Below are 22,048 nucleotides of genomic sequence, written 5' to 3' on the forward strand. Positions count from 1 at the left end.
TACAAATTTTAGTAATAAACGAAGCACTTACTCTGTGCTGCGGAGACAATACGCTGGACTAGCCAGCCCCCTCACGGGAGGGAGAAGCCTCTAGGAATCCAGCCATTGGTGGATCGAGGAAGCCGTTAATTGGACGGGGAATACGAGACCGCGGTATTCAAAAAATCTTGTTAGGCACGATAAAACCCCTAAGCGCGGTGGGAGAGAAACCCTTGCGGCGAAGGGAAAAGTTATTGTACTTCTAAAGGATCTTTCGGACAATTTGTAATAGAATATTACATATATGCTTTGGTAACGAATATTACGTATATACGAGGATCTTATTGACTCGTAAATCCCCCTCTCTGCATCTCACATTCAATTTATCTGTTTATGCAACCCCATTCTTTCCATCATCTTCTCTCTCTCTCTCTCTCTTTACCCCAATCCCTTCCTTTTCCCGCGACCCTCCTATCTTCCACCTCCTCGCTTTTGCATACCCCCTCGACCTAGGGGTGTCAATTCCTAAACCGAACCGGTAAAACCGGCCGAATCAAACCGATAACAACACGGACTGAACCGAACCGAGCCTTATTGGGTCGGTTCGATTTGGAGTATTGCAACCCCAAAACCAAACCGAACCTCATTGGAAACTGGATGAACTCGAAACCAAACCGAAACCGGCTCAAAACCCGGACCGAAACTGAAACCAAATCGGTAAGAAACCGAAACACTCCAAAATTCATTAAAAAAATAAAAATTTGCATAGTTTTGTAAACATTTGTATGGAAAGTCGAATCCAAACTGGACCAAAAACAAAAACCAACCCGGTTACAAATTGATTTAAGAAACCGAAGACAAACTGAAACCAAACCACACCGAAACCGAAATCAAACCGAAACCAAAAATTCCTTATTGGTTTGGTTTCGGTTTCAACTTTCCCACACCGAAACCGACTCAACCCAGACCGAAATCGAGCCGGACCGACCGATTGACACCCCTACCTCGACCGCCACCCTCTGGAATCATCTCTCCCCCAATTTTGAAGTGATTTGACGCCTTAATATAATTAACTCTCCTTATGTAGTTAGAATTTAACTCTAAGCAACTCACCAGGAATGGTAATTCTATTACTTAGAGGCAGTGATGAAACAAGAGTAGGAAAACGACCTAGGTTCTTTGTTTGGCGACATCGAAATGAATTGAGAGCATCTTAATCTAATTGAAGCTTCATATATATTTAAAATTCTATGTAGCTTTCGTGGAATAGTAGTTCTATTACTTGGAGGCGGCAATGAAATAAGAGTAGGCGAATAAGCTACTACTAAAACGGTAACTCGATTGAAGGGGTACATCTCAAACCTAATGTTACAACTCGGATTGAACAACTTCCTTTAGAAAGTCTTGAAATTGATTCATTCAATGGTAATAGTAAGGGTGTTAATTGGTTTGGTTTCGGTGATATGGTATGGTTTAATTCGGTTCATATTTATTTAGCTAAAACCAAAACCAAACCATTTACTAAAAGGTTGCTATTTCTGAAATGGAACCATTTAGCAAACTGTTTCGATTTCACGGTTTTTAGACGGTTTTGATTGAGGTTTAATCTATACGATTTCTAAACGGTTAGCAATTGGTTTGCTAGTTTATTCGCATGCTTACTGAAATTTGCTTTTATTAATAAACACTTCAATCTTGTATCAAATTAAATGAGGCATGGAACAAGCAAGGATTTAACTACATAACTACATAATATGAGTAAATTGTTGAATAGACAATTGGACAACCTCTATGGTCTTTAATTCTTCTATAAATTAAACCTATCATGTTTTGTTAAAACAACCAAACAACTAAGCAAAAGCAAATATTACATGGAGAAAGTGAAATACAAATAGAATTGCTAATGAATGCAACTTACCGTTAGTGTTCTAAAGTTAAAGAGCATGAGGTACTAAAAACATATCAGTTTACCTTTTATTCTATTAAATTGCTAAACAGGTCAGTTTTGACGATGTAAATGGTTCGATTTTCACGATGTTAATTCGGTTTGAAACCGACGGATTAAGCGGTTAAAATCAAACCGACCCGTTTAGTTAACCGATCTTGAACTTGAAATCAGAATCGAACCATTTACTAAATGGTTTTGCGTTTTGGTGTAAACGGCTCAGTTTTGTTTCAATAAACGGTTACAGTTTCAAATTCACATCCTTAGTAAATAGTGTTCGTATGTCAGATTCCATTATATGTCGCTAGCATGTCTATCCCCTCGCATATTATATTCAACCCCAACTTCCTTTAAAAAGCAAGAGAGTCGATCCCAGGACTTCCTAGGCCTTGGTACCTGTTAGCAGAAGTACCACCACTTACATTAACATCTTCAAGAATTTGGAATATACCATTCAATTAGGATCGGCTTCTCTGATTTACTAATCAAAGTAGATTACATCAGTAGCAAGTCTTGTGATCATGGTCCCAAAACTCGGATCAGACCGGTCAGTATCAGCTGCATTCGATTAGTTTTGAACTTGACGGATCAAGCCACTTACACAAGTATGGTCAACGGTAAAAATGTAATGAAAAACTGATTTTTATTAGAAAGCAGGGGGAAATTTGTCCGATATGATCCAATCTAGGCCGATCATCCAGTATCAGACTTGACAAATCTGAGGTTTTAGAACCTTGGTAGTGCCTGATCCCGATCCCGATCCCGATCCCGATCCCGATCCCGATCCCGATCCCGTTGCTTGCATATGTAATATGGTTGAACAACAGGTACGGTTTGGTAAATTCAACTTTGGCTCCAAAACCCTCGAAGGTTCCTTTCCGTCGCATGGTAGGAGACTCGTAAGCACTTCAGAAGTTCAAAATCTCTCTCTCCCTCTTTTTCTCTCAAATCTTTATTTTCTTCATCGTCATCAGAATCAGTGACCGATTCTCGACAATTCATCAGATTCCGGCAAAAGGTTAATAACTCATAATTGCCAATGCCTCAGAGAATCCTTTCTTCCATTGCTTCCACTAATCATTAAAAAGCTTTATCCAATGCATGATTAATGGGAAACTAGGGTTCTATTGTTCTTAGCTCATTGTTTCCATAACTATTAGTTTTTTAAATACTGTAATCCATGCCTCTAAGATTGGCAACGTCATGGTTTATTTTAATGGTTTTTGAATCTATGTTGATGGTACGAGGAAAAAGAAGAAAAAAAGGCGGCTGGCTTACCTGGGTTTAGTTTATTGGATGAATACTAATTCATAATTTTTCTTTTGTTTTTCTTCCGAACTGGAGAAGCAGGTCTGAAGCTATGGGGTCGTCTGCAACGGAAGATTTTCCCCAAATGCAGGTATTTAACGGCATATGATTGTTTCCTATGTATTAATGTTTAACTATCTTAGTTTTGTTAACCATCCTCCCACCCCAATCCAAAGAAAAATTTATTTATTATCTTTCTCCTGCTATTGTACAATGTTTCCTTTCTATCTTAAGGGGGGGAAAAAAAAAACCCCGAATCAATTGATCCGAACCCCTCCCCCCCCCAATTTTTAGGAAAGTGGTTATATACTTACTTGACATGCTTACTGTATAATCTTTTGTCTTACTAGCTTTAGTGTTTACCTATCTGATTCTAGGAATTTTAGAGCCAAGTGTTTAGGTGGTAGTCTTTATGTTATGCAAAACGGCCTGCATTGGTCAACATATTCGCCTTTGATTTTGTATTTATCCAGATACAACATTTTAAAGCATCTATGAGAATTTTGTTCTTTGAAATACCAGTACACAACACAAAACAGAACCATTTGAAATATCTGGTAATATAGTGAATTCATTATCTGTTAAAAGATTGTCCAGGAGTGAAAAAGGTTAGACACACTGTCTGATACTGTGTATGGTCCATGGAACTCACCATGTCCTTAGAAGGGTCAAGGATTTTCCATGTATTTTTAATGCAGCCACTAAAACACTAATTCCATTTGAGGAATTTAGGATTTTCAAGAATACTTGGTTGGCCAATGATGCACTCATCATGTCCTTTCTCCTCAATTCTATGGAATGAGCAATCAGTTCTAGCTTTGCTCTTATGAATTCTGCAAATGAATTATGGGATGCTGTGCAACAAACTTATGCCCAGACCAGTAATTATGCACAAATCTATAAGCTTCACTGACGGGTTTGCGAGACCACTCAGAAAAATTTCTCCCTTACAGCCTACTATGCTACTTTGAATGCTCTCTGACAACAACTGGATTTTATCACCTGGTTTTCATGGCATATACTACGGATGCCACTGCCTTCAGAAGGAACGTGAGATGGAATGGTTCTATGACTTTCTTACAGACTTGAATCCCGAGTACGATTAGATTCAAATCCAGATTCTTGGCAGGGACAAATTTCCACTCTTCTTCAGGCGTATAACTTGCTTCAATATGAATATTGCTGCCGTTCCATTATGCTTTCTTCCGTTGTGACTTCTCACTTTGTTTTGGTTTCTACACCAGCGAGTGTGGATCCTTCTGGTCCTAAGACAATTTCCAAAACCAAAGAACCGGTCAAATGTGATTATTGTGGCAGACCTTGCCATTCCTGTGACCGTGAGACATGCTGGAAACTCCATGCTCCCCCTAAGGGGGGAGGGCATGGCAGCAAACAGAGTCCTATTCACTCCCAGGCACATATCACTGAGTTTACTGATGCTTCTCCTATTGGAAAGCCTACTCCTGCATTTACATTTGCTGCATCCTTCTCTTCTAATCAGTTATTAGCACTTCAGCTCATGATGTCTCAACTTGGGACCACCTCTTCTGTGCCTAGTCCTACCTCTACTTCCAATCTTGCCCAGTCAAGTATTTTCCATGTCTCCTCTAGTTCTAATATGTCCTTAACTCATTGATTTTTCAGGTGCTTCTAATCATATGACTAGTTCCTCCGACCTCTTTTGTTCATGTCTCCCTTGTTTAGTTAAGGATAAAGTACATATGGCAGACAAATCATTATCCTCTATTTTTGGTCCATTAAATTTTCTCGTAATATATCCTTATCATCTGTTTTACATGTGCCTAACATTTGTACAACTTGCTCTCTATCTATCGTCTTACAATTGATCTCAATTGTTGTGTTTCATTTTGGTCTACCCATGCCTTTTCCATGATCTGGTGACAGGAGAAATGATTGGATATGTTACGGTGTGGGACAGATTGTACTATCTGGATCCGGGTCTTCCTATGATGCCTCCTTGACTTTCTGCTCATACTCTTCATGAGGATAGTGTCCTCTAACTAGTACACCTTTGGCACTAGCGCCTTGGTCATCCTTCTTTTTGTAGTTTAAGCTTCATGTTTCCTGCTTTAATAAAGGGTTATAGCCCAGACACCTTTTATTGTGATACCTGTGAATTGGCTAAACATATCCTTATTTCATATTCACCGAATTAAAATAAAAGTGATATTCTATTTTCTGTTATTCACTCAGATGTGTAGGGACCTTCTCGCATTGTCTCTTGAGGTGGTTTTAAGTGGTTTATTTAAATGCACTCTTTTAACTTGGATTTATCTTCTCTGCAATAAATCTGAAGTTCTTAGCTTTTTCTTTTCATTTCACACAATGATTCAGACTCAATTACTACCCAATTCGAAATTCTTCGGTGTGATAACAGAATCAAATATATTGACAATCATTTCTGTCAATATCTTGATGACCAGGGCATTACTTTTTCAAACTTCTTGTGTTCGTACTCTTTAACAAAATGGTAGTCCTGAGCGGAAAAACTGCTATCTTCTTGATGTTGCCCACTCCCTTCTTTTTACCATGAATGTTCTAAAGTTTTATTGGGGGATGCTGTCCTTTCTATAACTTATCTTATCAACAAGGTTCTTTCAGATGTTTTGGTTTTTCAAACCCATGTGAGTTGTCCTCTAGAGCCTTCCCTAGCCTCCCATTTTCCTCCTTGGGTGGTTGGGTGTGTTTGTTATGCGCACAAACTCCACACCTTCCCACTCCAAAATTGACCCTCGGGCTTTTCGTTGTATCTTCATTGGTTATTCTGTCTGCCAAAAGGGCTACAAATGCTACCGTCTTCCCACTCGTCGATTGTTTGTTACCCATGGATGTTACCTTCCATGAATCTGAGCCTTACTACTAGTCCTCTATTCTTAGGGAGAATATAATTCCAAAACTCCTTTTATTCCTCTTTTTCCTTCATGCTATTGATATTGTTTGTATTGAGGGAGAGAAACCTTAAGCTGATAGCAATGAGGGGGAGAATATTCTAAAGAAAGACTTGCTCACGCAATCTAGACAAAAGAACCAGATAAGGCAACCTGCAACTGACCTACTATGTCCAACAACAGCCCTGGATCCACCTCCTTCATCTCAGTCAGGTAATATGGATCCTGCCACTGGTAATGACGATTGTGACATCTCTATTGCTATGAGGAAAGGAGTTAGAGCATGCACTAAACATCTCATTTTCATCTTTATCTCTTATGAATCCCTATCCTCATCCTATTGTGCCTTTGTTCCCTCCTTGTCTTTTGTTTCTATTCCACAGGGTTGGAAAGATGCTATGGCTGATCCTGAGTGGAAGGATGCTATGTTGGAGGAAATACATGCTCTAGGAAAGAATGGCAATTGGGAGCTGGTTCCCCATCCAGAAGGAAAGAAGCTAGTAGGATGTAAGTATGTGTACAAGGTGAAGCATAAGGCCGATGGAACCATTGAGAGGTATAAAGCAAGGTTTGTTGCCAAGGATTTTACACAAACCTATGATTTTGACTATCAGGATACATTTGCATCGGTTGCAAAGATGAACTTTCGTGCTTTGCTATCTTGTGTTACCAATCTTGGATGGAACCTCCAGTAGTTAGATGTCAAGAACGCGTTTCTAAATGCTGACTTAGAAGAGGAAGTTTATATGGACATTCCTCCGGACTTTGAAGCATCACCCACAGCTGGGAAGGTTTGTCGGCTAAGGAAATCTCTTTATGGCCTAAAACAATCCCCACGGGCTTGGTTTGGCATATTCTTGAAGGCTATGCTAAAATTTGGCTATGAACAATGCTAAACTGATCACAAATTGTTCATCAAGTATGATGATCGTAAGGTCACTACCCTCATTGTTTGCATTGATGATATAGTTGTAACCATTGTTAGTTAAAACGGGAACGACAAAAAAACAGAGATGTACGGTACGGGTTTTAAATAGATAAAAACGATGGACGGTATGGTAAAAAAAATGGGAACCGCAAACGGACAAAAACGAATGGTACGAGTATTAAACGTGTAGTTTTCAAAAAAACGAAACCAAAAAAACGATAGTATACTCATGCAATTTGAGAGATTATTACCTGTATATATACATCTAATGTTCCAAAAGCTCTTAGGAGTCCCAAGATAAAATAATCAATGGGCTATAAGAAGATGAGATGTTGTTGGTTTTAGCTTCTCCTTACTCAATGGGCTACAAGAAGATGAGATATTTTTCCTATAGATAATATGGAAGTTAAAAACCAAAACCCTAGTATCCTATCGTCTTCACTCTTCACTTCTACAATTTTTTTTAAAAAAAATAAAATTCCTATTTTGCCCTTAAAATACAAATACGCATTTAAAATGTGTTTTAAATGGATATTTTTGCCATTGCCGTTTTTTCCTGTATTGTATAGTAGCATACGGGAAAACGCGTTTTAAACGGGAAAAAACGGCAACCGCATTTGTTTAAAATGCGTTTTAACTAACAGTGGTTGTGACAAGTAGTGATGAAGCTGAAATCTCTAAAGATAAAAGGCTCAATTGGCAAGGGAGTTCGAGATTAAAGATTTGGGACCTCTCCGGTATTTCCTTGGAATTGAAGTTGCTCGATCTAGTAGGGGTATATCTCCTAGAGGAAGTTTGTGCTAGATCTTCTCATTGAGACAGGTGTGCTTGGGTGTAAGCCAACTGACTCTGGTCAATCATCTTCTCAGTAGCAAGAGTGGTGATCCAATAAACAGAGATTGGTTGGGACGTTAATATACCTTTCTCATACCTGGCTAGACATTACATAGGCAGTAGGGATTGTCAGTTGGTTCTTGCATGATCGACAAACGGCACACCTTGAGGCAATGCATGGAGTTCTGAGATACTTAAAATCGGCCCTTGGGAAAGGCCTCATATTCTCAAACAATGACAACCTTAAAGGAGAAGCTTTAACTAATGTCAACTGGGCCGATTCCATTGATGATCAGCGTTTTACTTTAGGGTATTGCATAAACTGAATATTGTGCCAATGGCACAGGGACTTTATGAACTTGTATGGCTCAAGTTGTTACTCAATGATTAAGGGGTAATGGTTGCAAAGCCAATGTGACACTACTATAATGAGACGCAACTGTGATATCAAGGTTGCAATCTACATTGCTTCCAATCTGGTCCAGCATAACAGGACCAAACACATTGAGATTGATTGGCACTTCATCAAGGAGAAGCTCGAGCAAGGCTCTATTTGCATACCTTTTGTCACCACAGAAAATCAGTTGGCTGATGTGTTCACAAAAGGTTCATATTGCTAAGTGTTTCATCCTATTGTCTGCAAGTTGGGCATGAGAGACATAAATGCACCAACTTGAGGGGGATAGTTAATGTGTGTCCAGGTTCAATGTATCACATGTGTGCATGTTAGGATAAGGATGAGTCATCCTCACCTAACAATACCTTATTCGTATTATTTCTCTTCTATAAATAAAGTTGGCCTTTGTCAGTTATTGACAAGTACAAGGAGACAGTATCTAGCCTGTGAACATTGGCGGCTGATATTCTCAGGGCTTACAATTGTGTCTTGTTGTGTGCCTGTTTAAGAAGCTAACTTCGTTTTGAAGTGGACAATTTTTTTTTTTTTTTTTTGGGTGAATAATAAATGCATTAAAAGAAGGGGGAGGGAGCATCATATATAACCCCAAAGGGGAAATTGCAAATCCAATAAGGGCACTAAAGCCCATAAAGGACTACAACCAAGGCCCACATGGGCTAAAAGGCTCCAAAATATGGCACTAAAATGCCCATGACAGCTGAAAGCCCACATGGGCAAAAGACTAAACAAGGAAGTCCATTACAAGCAAGGGCAACCAAGTAAATTCCAGTTAGGGTTCCACAAATCATAACAAACTATCTCTTCACTCCATCTTCTCAGCAGCCAAGAGAGCACCATCGTCAAGAGGGAAGTCACAGCGGCAGGGTGCTGGCCTTGCGGAGGGCCACGACCAAGCAGGCAGCTGGCCTAGTCGAGTTGACAGCCATAATGGAGGGCGTCGGCCTTGCGGAGGGCATTGGCGATTCGGCTTCTGGCCGAGCATAGATGGTGGCCAAACAGGTTGTTGGACATGCAGCTGGCAACAAATCGACGTTAGCCAAGTGAGTCAGGCACTTCAGGCGATGGCTGGCCTTGCATGGTTGGCTGGTGATCAAGCGGTGGCGGTGTAAGACGGCAATTGGAGAGAGAGCAGGCGATTTGGACTAGAGGCGTCGAGGCTGTAGGCAAAGCAAGAAACCAGACCGGCCTAGATAGGCCTAGCGGGGATGGTGACCGACGACTGATGGCTGACGGCCAAGTTGCAACTTTAGCCGACGATGCCCTAACCAAAGATGAAGGAGCCGAGAAAGGGAGGTGAGGAGGAAGAAGAGAGGGAGAGATGGACATAATGAAGAAGAAGAGAAAGAGCGAGTAGGAGAAAGAGAGAGAAGGTGTGAGGTAGAGGATGAGAGAGGAAGACGGGAGGGTGGGAGCAGCCTGGCCTCACGGCTAGGCTGCTCCAGAGCGGCGTGTCACGACCCGCTCAACATAGGCCCATGGGCCTAGCCCACCAGCCCATGGTCTAAGGCCGTGACAGGCGGCTGTTGCTGGAGGGCCTTCACTTCCTTCGCTTAGGGTTCAGAGGAGAGCCTTCGCTGGTTTGATCTGCTCTCGTGCTCGAATCCGAGATCCCCTGGACAATTTTGAATATGGTTGAGAAAGCGATGAGTCTCCACATTGTAGGTTTTGGCATCCTTGATGGTTTTCAATGGCCCTCCCTTAAAATAAATTCTTTCCAGTAGACCTGGTGGACCACCAAAGCCTTGGATTGCTAGGATTGAACTTCCCCAATTTGTTTTCATGGGAATCCCATATGGATTATGACCTAGATTAGATTGATTCTTTTTTAAATCTCTATATGTGCTATTCTCTCGACTGAATTTTTTGTATATAATTCTTCATGGATTTGGTCTTACACATTCACAAGGAAGGTAATAAAAAAAGAAGAACTCATCTTCTTTCTTTTATCACTTAGGAGCCCGTGCAAAATGAAAGTCTCATGCACAGTTTTGAATGAGAGGAAGAACTGAGGAATCCTCTTTTTGACTCAGACTCTCCCACTCCAGTCATTGCTCGAGCAGCTAGAGTTGAGGAAATTGGGCGGTGATTCACCAAATGCTTAGTCTTTCAATGTTCCATTTGAGTGTAGAGCAATTGCAAAGAAATAGGTAACAATTTAACTTGAGGATCTACATGACCATGATGAGGTGTTGGTTGTCAACTTTTGTATCAGTTTAGGAACCTGCTTGATGAGACCGTCAAGGTTGATAGTCAAGAGAATGCAGTTCTTTACTTGATCAGGAGGATGGACCTGGATATTTCATCTGAGGAGTTCTCAGTGGGACCTATAGTGGTGACAAGGGGCAATCTAGGTATTTCAAATTATCAGGGGAGAAAGAGAGGTCAAGTTTTGCTTTTATGGGTGAAAATTCGAGGTTTCAAAGTCAATTTCTATCATCAATCACAGCGAGTAGAAACCTTGGACTTGTTGGCCCTCCTCGCTATCGGATTCGAACTGCGTTTGAATGGAACAAATTTGGAGTTTGTCGTGTTTACCATTTTTACCAAGTTTGGGGGGTGAAGCCAGCTGTTGCGTGGGTGACGTGTCATCGATTTTTCAGCTGGCTTCAAAGTACTAGTTTTGGCATGCTAGCATGCGTAATCTTTTATGGAGCCTCACCCAATGGGCCTTGTACTTTGCTGTTGAAAGGGTTGTGTTGAGTAGCGTTCCCTATGAGTAAAATATTAAGGCCTTTTCTTTGTGATCTACGACCACCCTCCATTTGCAGGTTAGGGGGCTTTCAAGCTATTCTATTTACTTAAGAATAGTGAGGATGCATTGTTTGCTGGCTTTAGTGCTAGTTATAATGCGATCAGCGTGGGGAGCTTTCACCAGTTCTGGCACCAGTAGGGGCGCCTCGTTAGCTGCATTAAAGATTCCTTGTATAAATTCAAATTTGTCAATGTAAGGTGTGCAAACACTGTTTCCTTTTCCAGTATCTATAGAATGGGCACTGTGAACTATTTGCTTAAAAAATGTGTACGTCGTGGACTACCAGGGTATCTAATCCTGTTCGCTCCCCATGCTTTTGCACCCTAGTTCAGTAATAATATACCAAGTGTAGGGATTGAGAGAAATGAACCTTTGTAATAATATGAAATCAGCGGAGCGGTGAGGCGACCTTTAATCCAGACAGCATCAATGAATGATGCGTTGTTTTTCACCTCATTAGAGGAATGAGACGGATACCAAGTTTGAGAGATTTCTCCTGTAGAAGAGGAATAGGATGGAAGCTTCTAGGCTTCTATGGCTGGATATGTTGTATGATACTATGCTCCCTTTTTTAAAATGAGTAGTCAATAAGAAGACTATGTGCAGGTTTAGCTTTGGGTTTATGTTGTACTGGGATTTTAATTATAAGCCGGTTTTTTAGTCAACATCTTTCATCTTTCTTTTGTCTTTTCCATTTCCATTTCTCATCTCATTTCTTATCCCTCTTTTCTCATCTCTTCATCCCCCTTTTCTGTTTAGACCTCAGTTTTTACCTACTTTGTTTGGTTTGGATCCATGTAGCCGACCCCATTAAGTTGGGATAAGGCTAAGTTTTGTTGTTGGTTTTTTAGTTAGTTATTCAAGTGATGTTAATTGCAGATCAGTTTTTGGTGTTTCAGGCAGTCCACTTTGATTATTCAAGTATTTATGTACGTATAGGACCACATATCGGAGTTCTATTTGGGTCTTAACATATTTTTTATAATGCCATAAGAGTATTGCAGAATTGATCTTGAAAGCCAGCGAGAGATCAATCACAAACAGCATCGCCTATAGGGGGACAAAACCAGTATTAAGAACAATATTCTCTATGCTTTTATCTATCTATCTATCTATATATATATATATATATATATATGAAAGAAGAAAATACAAGGGATTTGACCAAGGCTTCACCACCTGGCCTGTGGGAATGGAATCGCCACCATACCCAACCTACTGAATCATCACCAAGAGGGCTGGAACTGCATCACCACTGCATGAACAAGGCTGAAGCCAAAACTCACTTCTTTTTTCAAGCGTTAGAGGTTTGAAGCCCCTTCTCCTTTATTTATAACTTCATAGAAACCAACGAAATAGGAAACCTCTGGTATAGTAGGAGGATCCCTTGCAAATTAAGTCTTCCTTCAAAATAGAAATTTTCTAGAGCATTACAAAATAGAAACTATGGCTGGATTGTAACATACCTATCTGAGCCTATAAAATAGAGAGTAAGAAGCTACAAAGTGAAACCCGCAATCACCAGAGTAGCTGGAATATTTTTAACAGAATATTCTCTACTCAAATCTGATGGATTTCTAGAATATGCTCTAATCTCCTTAAGATCTTCTAGAATATCCTCCAAATCTCCTCCCTATAATTTGCATCAATTCTCCCTAGCTTGGAAAAACTTGTCCTTGAGTTTTGGAAAATTTACAACTTAGATATGCATGATATAAGAGGGTGGACCTCAGCACAACAATAAGGTTGCTCCATTGCAACCTAGTGTTCGCAGGTTCGAGTCTAGAAACTACTTCGCAAAGTGTGGGTAAGGTTATGTTCTTTATGACCCTCCCCAGAGTGGTAGGAGTATCGTGCACTGCTTACACGCTTTTTTAGATATGCACGATCTACCTTCAGGTTGAAGTAGAACTTAGCAATTGTCGACTTCGTCCGTAGCTATGATACCAAATAATGCATAATTGATCTTGGACTAGCAAAGCTAGCGAGAGATCATATTTTTCTCTCGTGGCTAAATATAGTAACACTCCTCAAGTGTTCGACCAAATCACCCCATGAAGGGTGTATTTCAACAGTTCTCGGACATTACAACCCTGTGAGACTCGGTTTTGAAAGGTCCAGAATCTCATCAACTGTTGGTTCAAATCAAGGTGCGATCCGAAAAAGGGAAAGATTCTCGCCCATTATCCCTGGTTGGCCAAGCGCGTCGAGTTATGTATGCCACAAAGTACCAAGTCGCAGTGAAGGTGGGTGTGATGCTGATCAGAGAGTCTTGGAGTGGCAATGTTGTCGATATCCAAATCCAATAGCTCTAGGTGTAGCACCTGTAGGCACACTATGGTCGGCAGAAAATATTCCATTGCTTGATGTCTCATTGGTAGCACGCGGAAGCAACGCTTTATCCCATCGGATTATTATGATGATTCAGTTTGTCGCATGTATTGGGAGGTTTCGCCGAAGATTCCATTCTATTCACCAAGACATGTCACACTCCATGTTGACGGAAGCTGAGCAATCCGACGATCCAGATCGAGTCCACACTTTTGAAGATCAATCCAACAATCTTGTTCTAGCCATCGATCTTGACATTCTAGATTGTCACTAGATTCTTTTTGGCTCAATCTTAGCCCTCCATCTAGCAGATCTGACGGTCCAAATTCAAAGTGCGATTGTGAGCTCATTTTTTAAGGCTTTTGAGTCCTTTTTTTTTTTCCGTGTTCTTGAAATTCAAGCCAAAACAAAGTAGTTGTGCTTTAGAGGTTGTGAGGACATCATATGACTTGATTTATTTGCATTGTTCAAGCCTTTGGGAAGCAAAGTGAGGTGGAACATGTGGAAGAAAGTTGACGTTCTTCCAATAAGATTTCTTAATTAGGTAATCCAAACACAAAAACCTTTGTTTAAGCTAGGTTGTGTTTATGTGTTGATAAACCCAGCCACCTCTCTTTGGCTGGACCCCTGGCACCCATCAGGTATCCTCCTCCCCCAAATCTCTCCCAGGATCATCTATTCTTCTGGCTTAAGCAGATTAGCCTTTGTTGCCTCCATCATTTCCCAGTAAATCTGGTCTCCCCCCTTCCCTTCGTTTTTTATCTCTGGTCCTCCCTCTGACCCTCCCTCCTATCCCCCCTGGCCATCGAGGAAGGCAAAATAAAATTATTTGGTCCCCATCTCCTCTGACACTATTTTCTTCTGTCTCTGATTGGAATTTCATTCTTTTAAAGGACCCCCTAATCCCTTGGCTCAACATTATCTGGTTCAAAGGTCATATCCATCGCCACAGCTTCACAGCATGGTGAGCTCTCTCCAACTGCCTTCTTATGCAGTCATTCCTCATCTACCATCACATCCAAGTCCCCCATTCATGCTATTTTTGTTGGAATGACACTGAAGATGTTGACCATCTCTTCTTTTCCTGCCCGTTCTCCGATTTTATCTAGAAAAGAGTCCTTGCCTCCTGCTGGCCTGTCAGCAGACGTATCCTCCCCTTGAGTAGAGAATGGATCTAGGTTGATGACCTTTAGTGGACATTCTATATGTGTGCTACTATCAACCATATAGGGATAGAGCGGAATCTTCATAGATGGACTTCTAACTCTCGTTCTTTTGATATGATTTGGAAAGCCATCTACTTTGATGTTAGTTCAAAGATTGGTTGCATCAGACACCGTATGGTTCATGACACCGTTGTTTCCTGGGGTCTCCCTACCACTATTATCTCCCCCCACCAACTGATGTATCATCTTTTACCCCCTATTGTTGCTGGGCTTTTCTTTTTGGCCTGCTGATAGCCCCTTTGTTGGCTTAGCCTTCCTCCCCCCCCCCCTTTCTTCCCCTTGGTATACTTCTCCTCTTGGTAATGAATTTATTTATTCATCAAGGAAAAAAAAAAAAAAAACCTAGTTCAATTTTTGTAAGGGTGGGATTTGTAATATGATTATTTATTATTTTGTAAGGTTTATCAGGTCTGTGACTTTTAGGATGTTGATCAGGGTTGTGGTCCTAGTTCTTGTGTAATCAAGAACATAAGCATTAGAGTCTCTTGAACCATTGTAGCGGTTAAAATTGAGTAGCGTATCAAGTAAACACGAAACCCTAAAGGAGTATTTTTCCATGGATGTAGGCAAATTGCCAAACCACATATATTTGGTGTTGTGTGTGATTGGATATTAGAAGTGTGTTTGATTGCAGAGTGGGTGTGCATCGTCTGGTGGGCATGGTCATACAGTGGTTGTAAGCCAGGAGTGTGTACGATTGTGATTGGTAAAAATGGTTGGCGCTAGTCAGTTTGTGTTTAAAGGGTTACTGCAACAATCACGGTACCAATTGACTGTTTGAAAACGGGAATTTTAATATGCGCTGATTCACACCCCTCTCAGTGTTGAGGCCAGTTCAACAAGCTCATCTGGAAGCTCCTGAGGTAGTAAGTCTGAAAAATTGGATAATAAGTCCTGAATAGCTTAGGATAAATGATGTCAGGAGGATGAGTAACTTCCTTTCTAGCCAAAGCCAAGGTAATGCTGGTTTCTTTGTTGGCTTGAAGGAACGCTGATTGAGGTAGTGCTAGTAGCTAGGTTCCAGTAGAGTCTCCTTTCTCTAGCTTCTTTTCTTGTTTCTTCACCTGCTTACCACTGGTTTTCATGTTTTGTTCTGCCTTCTGTGCTGGAACATATAAAGGATTGAACACAATACACTGATTCTTCTTTCCTTCAAGCAATATATCATATTTACCCAAAAAAAAAAAAAAAAGAAGCAATATATCATTATCATAAATCCATGGTCTTCCAAGTTGAATGTCTGTCTGCTGCATAAGAATAATACTGCACCAGACTTAGTCATTGTGAGAACCCAACTTGAGCGGATCGAAACTCCTTTAGTTGGCTTCTAACGTGTTACCTTTTGAAAGAGAAACCATACAAGGTTGTGGATGCTTTTCTTTTAGTAGGCTAGCCTTATGGGTAAAGGATTGGAAACTACATTCAAAAATTGCTGCTATCCACTATTACCTGTGCAACTCTGGGTCCTCTTGTCATTCGATTGTAGAAAATGCAATGACACGTACAGTCTTTCCCTTTGATTCAGCAACCAAAATGCGGTTGACTACACTGTTGTCCTAAGTTTTCATATCTTCCTAATTCCATTAGCAGCTTCAAAAGCAGAAACAATAGCATTAGCATTCCATGATTTCTAAGGACAAAACTTGGTGAAATGCCATGTTTTATTGCAATGGTAGCACTTTCTGTCACTCTCTCCATCCATAGGAGCTTTTCCTTTATCAACGGTTGCATGGGTGGTGTTTTGTCTTCCCATATATGTGGGTGGTCGAGTAGGAGCTGATGGTCTCCTATACTTGGCTTGATTACCCAGTAGACTAGACCTGACTTTTACTCGGATCAGATGTTTCTTTGTTTAGTTATTGAAAATCTCCAGTTCTGTTCTGGTTCCTCCCTGCAATTCTAGAATTTCTCTGGTTTTCTAACATTAATTACTTCGGTGAGTTAGAATTCCATTAGTTATTATTATTATTTCTTTGGTTCCCTCAGTTGAATAGAAATTTGTTTGGCAGTCCAAATGTTCGGACATCTTACATTATCAAATACAACTAAAAATTTACAAATATATATATATATATCAAATATAATGCTGTAGAATATTGAATTTCTTAAATCCCCACTGTGCTCTGTTACCATGGTATTTCTAGGTATAGATATCCAATGGGATGGGCTATGCTTAGAGTAGACCAGGGGTCAACACAATGAAGTGAATGCTTAAGATGCCGGTGTCTCCATGGCTAGAATCAAGTGACTAAATGCAATCAATGGCTACCCTTGAGTCATCTTCCAACGAGTGGTGCTCTGGCCATGTAGAAAGAGAGTGGCTATCATTTTATTAAGAAGGTTGTATAAGTTGGTTTTGCGACCTTTAGCTGCATAGAAAGAGCATGGCATGAGCAGCCAGCTTGCACATTGTCTGCGATGTGTAAAATGTTGTATGGGAAGGTTTCTGTTTTGTGTGCTTGTGTGCAGGAGTTGCATTTTTATTCAATACACGTTTTGCTTTATTCATCCAAAATGATTTCCTTCCCTTCATTTGTATGTTGAGAAGTGGATTTTCATATCCAAGAAATGTTTATTCGGAAAGAAGTAAGAACCCAAATCTTTTTGAGTAGTATTGCATTGGACCCTGTTTCATCAGTTTGTATGGTGTATTCACTTGGCTCAAGTCCTTAGCTAGCGACTTGCAGCATTTCCAAGAGCCTTGCCCACTTTTGTGATTTATCTGCATCAGAAAAGCCCTAGTGACTTAGGCTCACACCTTTCTAAACGCTGCACAAGTTAAAACTTTCTACCTTGAGTTCTTACTCTTCACTTCTTGTTTTCTGTATGATTTGGGATTCGGACAATATATTGTCTGAAATATGTGATATCTATCTTAGAATGTGCATGCAGATAAACATGGAATAGTGGATCTCATACTTTGCCTGATTTTCCTAATCCCTTACCAATTGGGCACATAAATCTTTGTATGTAGACATTAGACAAGTACGCAACTTCAGGACTTGCCTTAACTGATATTCATATGCAGGAAATTCTGCTGGAGTTCCGTGCTGGTAAGATGTTCACCGAGGGGACACGGGTGATCCCAGATACACGTAAAGGGCTTGTTCGAATAGCAAGGGTAGGGTGATCTGAGATGAGATTGTTTTTGTACTGGTGTGCTAGAAAAATTTAGTCACTTATTTACTGAAGAAGAGAAAAAACATTATTGTTGATCCCTGTTTTATAATTCATTTATCTTCCTTTCTGATGCTTTATAATTTGTTCTGTTAACATGAAATTAACATTGGACTTATTCATTAGGGTGAGGAGGGTTTGGTCCATTTCCAGTGGCTTGATCGGACTCGGAATGAGGTTGAAGTTGTATCCTTCATCAGTTGTCATCTGGTTGTAGCAGAATTATGTAAATGAATGTTCCACTACTTGATATAGGTTTGCTCATAAGGTCAAAACCCGCTGCTGAGACCCAATCTTTGGTGGTAAACAAGTGTTTTGGGTCACACTATTTAACAGAAAATGAATAGGTCAATGAGTACTGCAGTCCAAGAGATTGGATAGGTATGCTTTTGTGATGCTCTTCCCTACCTATTTTCCTTTACTTATTTGCTTTAAGATGTTGACACATTATATTTGTAGTTAAATGCTAGGGAGGTAGTCCTTATCCTTGGTCGCCACTTTTCTTGTCTATATACAAAATTGGGATGATTGACCTGACCGAAGGTCCTTGCCTCGGTTGTGAGTTCAGGCCAAGGCCGAACGGACCTGACCGAAGGTCCTCACCTCGGTTGGGAGTTCAGGCCAAGGCCGAACAGACTTGACTGAAGGTCCTTATCTCTGTCGGGGTCTCGGACAAGGCCGAGCCGAACTGACCAAAGGTCCTCACCTCGGTTGGGAGTTGTCGGGTCACTGTGGTGGTTAGACATATGCCTAGCTGGTCATTAGGACAGTCGGCAACCTTAGTGGTATATTCAAGAAGGTCAATCGTACTGCTTTTAAATTGTCCGGGTCGGCACCTTTACATTTCTATCATTTACTTTTATGTTGAGAGCCGGTGGTTGGCGTGCTTTACTTTTCTAAGGACTCATGGTGGGCCTTAGTCCTAGATAACTCTAGGACTTTGTAGATGGCCCTGATTCTGGTTGTGGTGTGGTCACGAGTTGTTAGGGTGATGTAAGGTTGTTTACCTAAGCAAAAAACCCCAATTGGTAGTAAACCCCAAACCAAAACAATACTTCTCTCAGATCTCAGATCTCAGATCTCAGAACTGGAAGAATCAGACTAGAGAAATATAGCAAATCAGAGATTCAATAGTCACAGTCAAAAGAAACCTCAAACCTGGTTTCAGACCCTCCAATAAAGGCTGTAATCAGATCAGTAAGCAGACACACACTCAACAGCAGATCTGGGCAGAGAAGGCTGTTTGCAGACCAAGTGGGAGAAAAGCTGGTTGCCAAACCAGGCCTCAGATGGCCCTGGTTTTGTGGTAGGACCCTTTAGTGGTCCTTAAGAAATCTGCAAAGGGTTTGAGATTTGGCTGACAGGCTAGAGAGATCTGGTAAAATCGATGGAGCTTCAAAACCCAGACAATTGCTGAAATCGATCCTGGATCCTTGCTGTACTTCAAGCTCCTCCGTAGGCTGATCTTCTGGGCTCCAAACACTCTTCTAAGAACTCTCAAATCACTCTCACAAGTTAGAACAAGAAGAAAAGGAATTGGGTTGGGATAGATTATTCTCAGTCCTAGGCTTCTCATGCACAGTTATCACAGTTGTTGACCATCTTATCTCAGGACTAAGGAGCTGCAATGATTGTGAACTTCAATCTTTCATTAATTCTTACTGTGTTAAATCAACTCCTCTTGTATAGTAGAGGGTACAACCGTACAATTTAGAAAGAAACTCAAAATGGAAACTAACATGAATATCGAAACTAGGGAAAATTACAAGATTACGTACCTTTGGGTTTCTCTTTACAAAACTACCCAACCTATGTTTCAGTAAACAAAAATACACTATCAGGTTTGGTTTTACAAAACTAACCAAACAGTGTTCCTCCTGGAATCATGCATGCTTTACCCTTTTACCCTTCTGCCTCTTCTCTGATCTATGTGTCCACCACTGCAAACTCCTGCCCCCACCCCCTCTTCATCTTTTCTCATTTCTTGAGCCGGTCCACAAGAAGAATAGGATTGGGATGGGCAGAGGCGGTTTTGGGGAGAGGGAGTGGCTGGAAGATCTTCATTGCTGATAAACTTGAAGACATTGCTGAATTGGTCAATCCGCCCCTCGTTTCCCTGCCCACCTGCTACTCCACCCCTGCCCAACCCCACTCTCCCATGTTCCTGTGACCACCCCCTCTGATTCGTCCTCTATATTGGCGTTGGACGGTTGGATGATAATCGCCTTCATTGGCAGAACTTTTGCTGCCATGGCCATTGAAGGAGTAGCATAACTCAGGATAAGCTTTGGAGTTTCAAAAGAAGCCTTGCAAGCATTTATGTAAGTTGAAGCCTAAGGAAAAGAGAGGAAGACAAATTAGAGAGAGAATTGGAGTCTTGATTAACAAAAGGTTCAATATCTGAGGAATAAAATTGAACACCAAGGATCGATTTTGGATATTATTGAATTGTGGTGTCCCCTCCACTAGTTCTATTTCTCTCTCTCTCCTCCATCCCTGCCCTTTCATTCATACTACCCCAAATTTCAGATAATCTCATAGGATCCAGTTGCACGCTCTCTTCGATTTGAATAGGAAAACAGGGGCTTTGTTCCCCTGTTATTTTCTCAAAAAATTTCACAGTAAAAAGCTAATAACACAGTTTTCTTTGATTTGAATCAGAAAATGAGTCCGACCCATTCGGCTGAGTATCCACTGCCTTGAGTCTAGAAGTCGACTTTTCCATCTTCGCCCATCTTCCATTGAATGCTCTTTGTCTGATGAAGACGCGCCATGGGAAATCCCTAATTAAAATTGGTAATGGTATTGGAAATGTTGGAAAGAAGAAGCAGGTTGTAAGGACAAGTGGGGTGGCAAGAAGAAGAAGAAGGGGGTAGAGTGTGTTAGGCAAGTGGGGTGGTAGGAAGAAGAAGAAGAGAGTAGGAGCAGGTTAGCTCCTCGGAAGAACTGTGAAGGGGATGTGGGGGTAAAACTGTCAAAAAGGTCCTTTAGTTGAGGGAAGAACACTGTTTTTAGGTAGTTTTGAAAACCCAAACCCAAAACAGTGTATTTTTGTTAAATAAAATTGAATGTGTAATTTTGAAAAGGGAAACCCAAAAGTGGGTAATCATGTAGTTTTCCCAAAAAAATATGATTTAAAACAATCAAGTACTGACTGGTTCACTAAGAAACTAACATAGAACAATAGAGACTCTTCTAGAAGACTTAATTCCACACTCCCAACATGCACTTTGACTGGTCAAACCACAAGAACAAGAGGGCAGCAAAAAGGCAGCTTGCAGGACACCAAAATAGAACCTTTGACAGTTTGTTGTAGGCTGGATCAATGGGTACTGCCAAGGGGCTTTTAGAAGACCATAATGGAGACAAGAAAAATAGCATAAGGTACTGGTTCAACGGCCCTAATATCTGGGGCTAGAACTGGACAAAAACTGGGGCTAGTTTGGCTGGTTTGATCAGTCCAAATCTGGGCTGGTGCTGGGCTGCCTTCTTTCTTCTTGTGTAGGCCAGCATGGGTGTCTATATCACAGGGATCAGGTGATCTCCTAGCTGTTGCATTTTAATTGATTGACCCTGTATTTTTCTGCGTTAACTTCTCATACATCCATTTCTTTGATGGAAAAAAGTTCTATGGTGTTTATCAGTGGTGGTGTACAATCGGCTTACGCACTAATGAAGATCTTTATACTGAAGCTCTTTTTTTATTATTTCTTTCTGCCATATCCTTGGTGAATCCGCATGAATTGGATTTTTTGAGGAACGTATCTAGAGTGAATTGGATTTGGTTAGACAATATGTGGTTGGTAAGCAAGGATTGGTTTTTTACCAAGGGTAGACAGCACGTTATGGTAATATCTTGACTGCCATGTGGAAGGTGATGTGGCATATCCACCCATTGGATATTTAGGAAATGGTATGAAATGGCCATGCATAAAATATCAGACTCATAAGTCAATCATATGCTCTTGCATAATGGTATATTCCCCTTGTTTTTTTTTCAGCAATCCATTCTTTTTGATGAGTTCAATTTTTATTCTTAATTTCGAAGCTTATTTTTCCACTTGATCACTCCGTTCTGGCTGAATCCTTACATGAGGAGGGCACCTTAGGGCATGGTTTAAAGTATTGGTTCGTATCATACCGTATCAGTCGATAAGTATTGGTATTGGTCGGCTCCGATACGATACATGTATTTAAACAAAATTATATGTATTGAAGTGTATTGTACGATACGATACACG

At 40.7% G+C, this 22,048-nt stretch overlaps 1 protein-coding gene across 2 annotated transcripts in view; it reads left to right on the forward strand.

The window, feature by feature from the left end:
* Positions 1–2,781: 2,781 nt before the first annotated feature.
* Positions 2,782–22,048, forward strand: part of LOC122076474 (26S proteasome regulatory subunit RPN13) — a 31,845-nt gene continuing 12,578 nt past the window's right edge. Inside the window, exons 1-4 of one of the 2 annotated variants that reach the window (XM_042641774.1) lie at positions 2,782–2,942; positions 3,275–3,323; positions 17,659–17,751; positions 17,934–17,993. In XM_042641774.1, coding sequence (XP_042497708.1) covers positions 3,285–3,323; positions 17,659–17,751; positions 17,934–17,993 — 192 coding nt within the window. In that variant the 5' untranslated portion in view covers positions 2,782–2,942; positions 3,275–3,284. The remainder of the gene's footprint in view (positions 2,943–3,274; positions 3,324–17,658; positions 17,752–17,933; positions 17,994–22,048) is intronic. The other variant, XM_042641775.1, reaches the window with a different exon arrangement.

The sequence above is a fragment of the Macadamia integrifolia genome, chromosome 4 (assembly GCF_013358625.1).
Source record: "Macadamia integrifolia cultivar HAES 741 chromosome 4, SCU_Mint_v3, whole genome shotgun sequence".
NCBI classification, from domain to species: domain Eukaryota; kingdom Viridiplantae; phylum Streptophyta; class Magnoliopsida; order Proteales; family Proteaceae; genus Macadamia; species Macadamia integrifolia.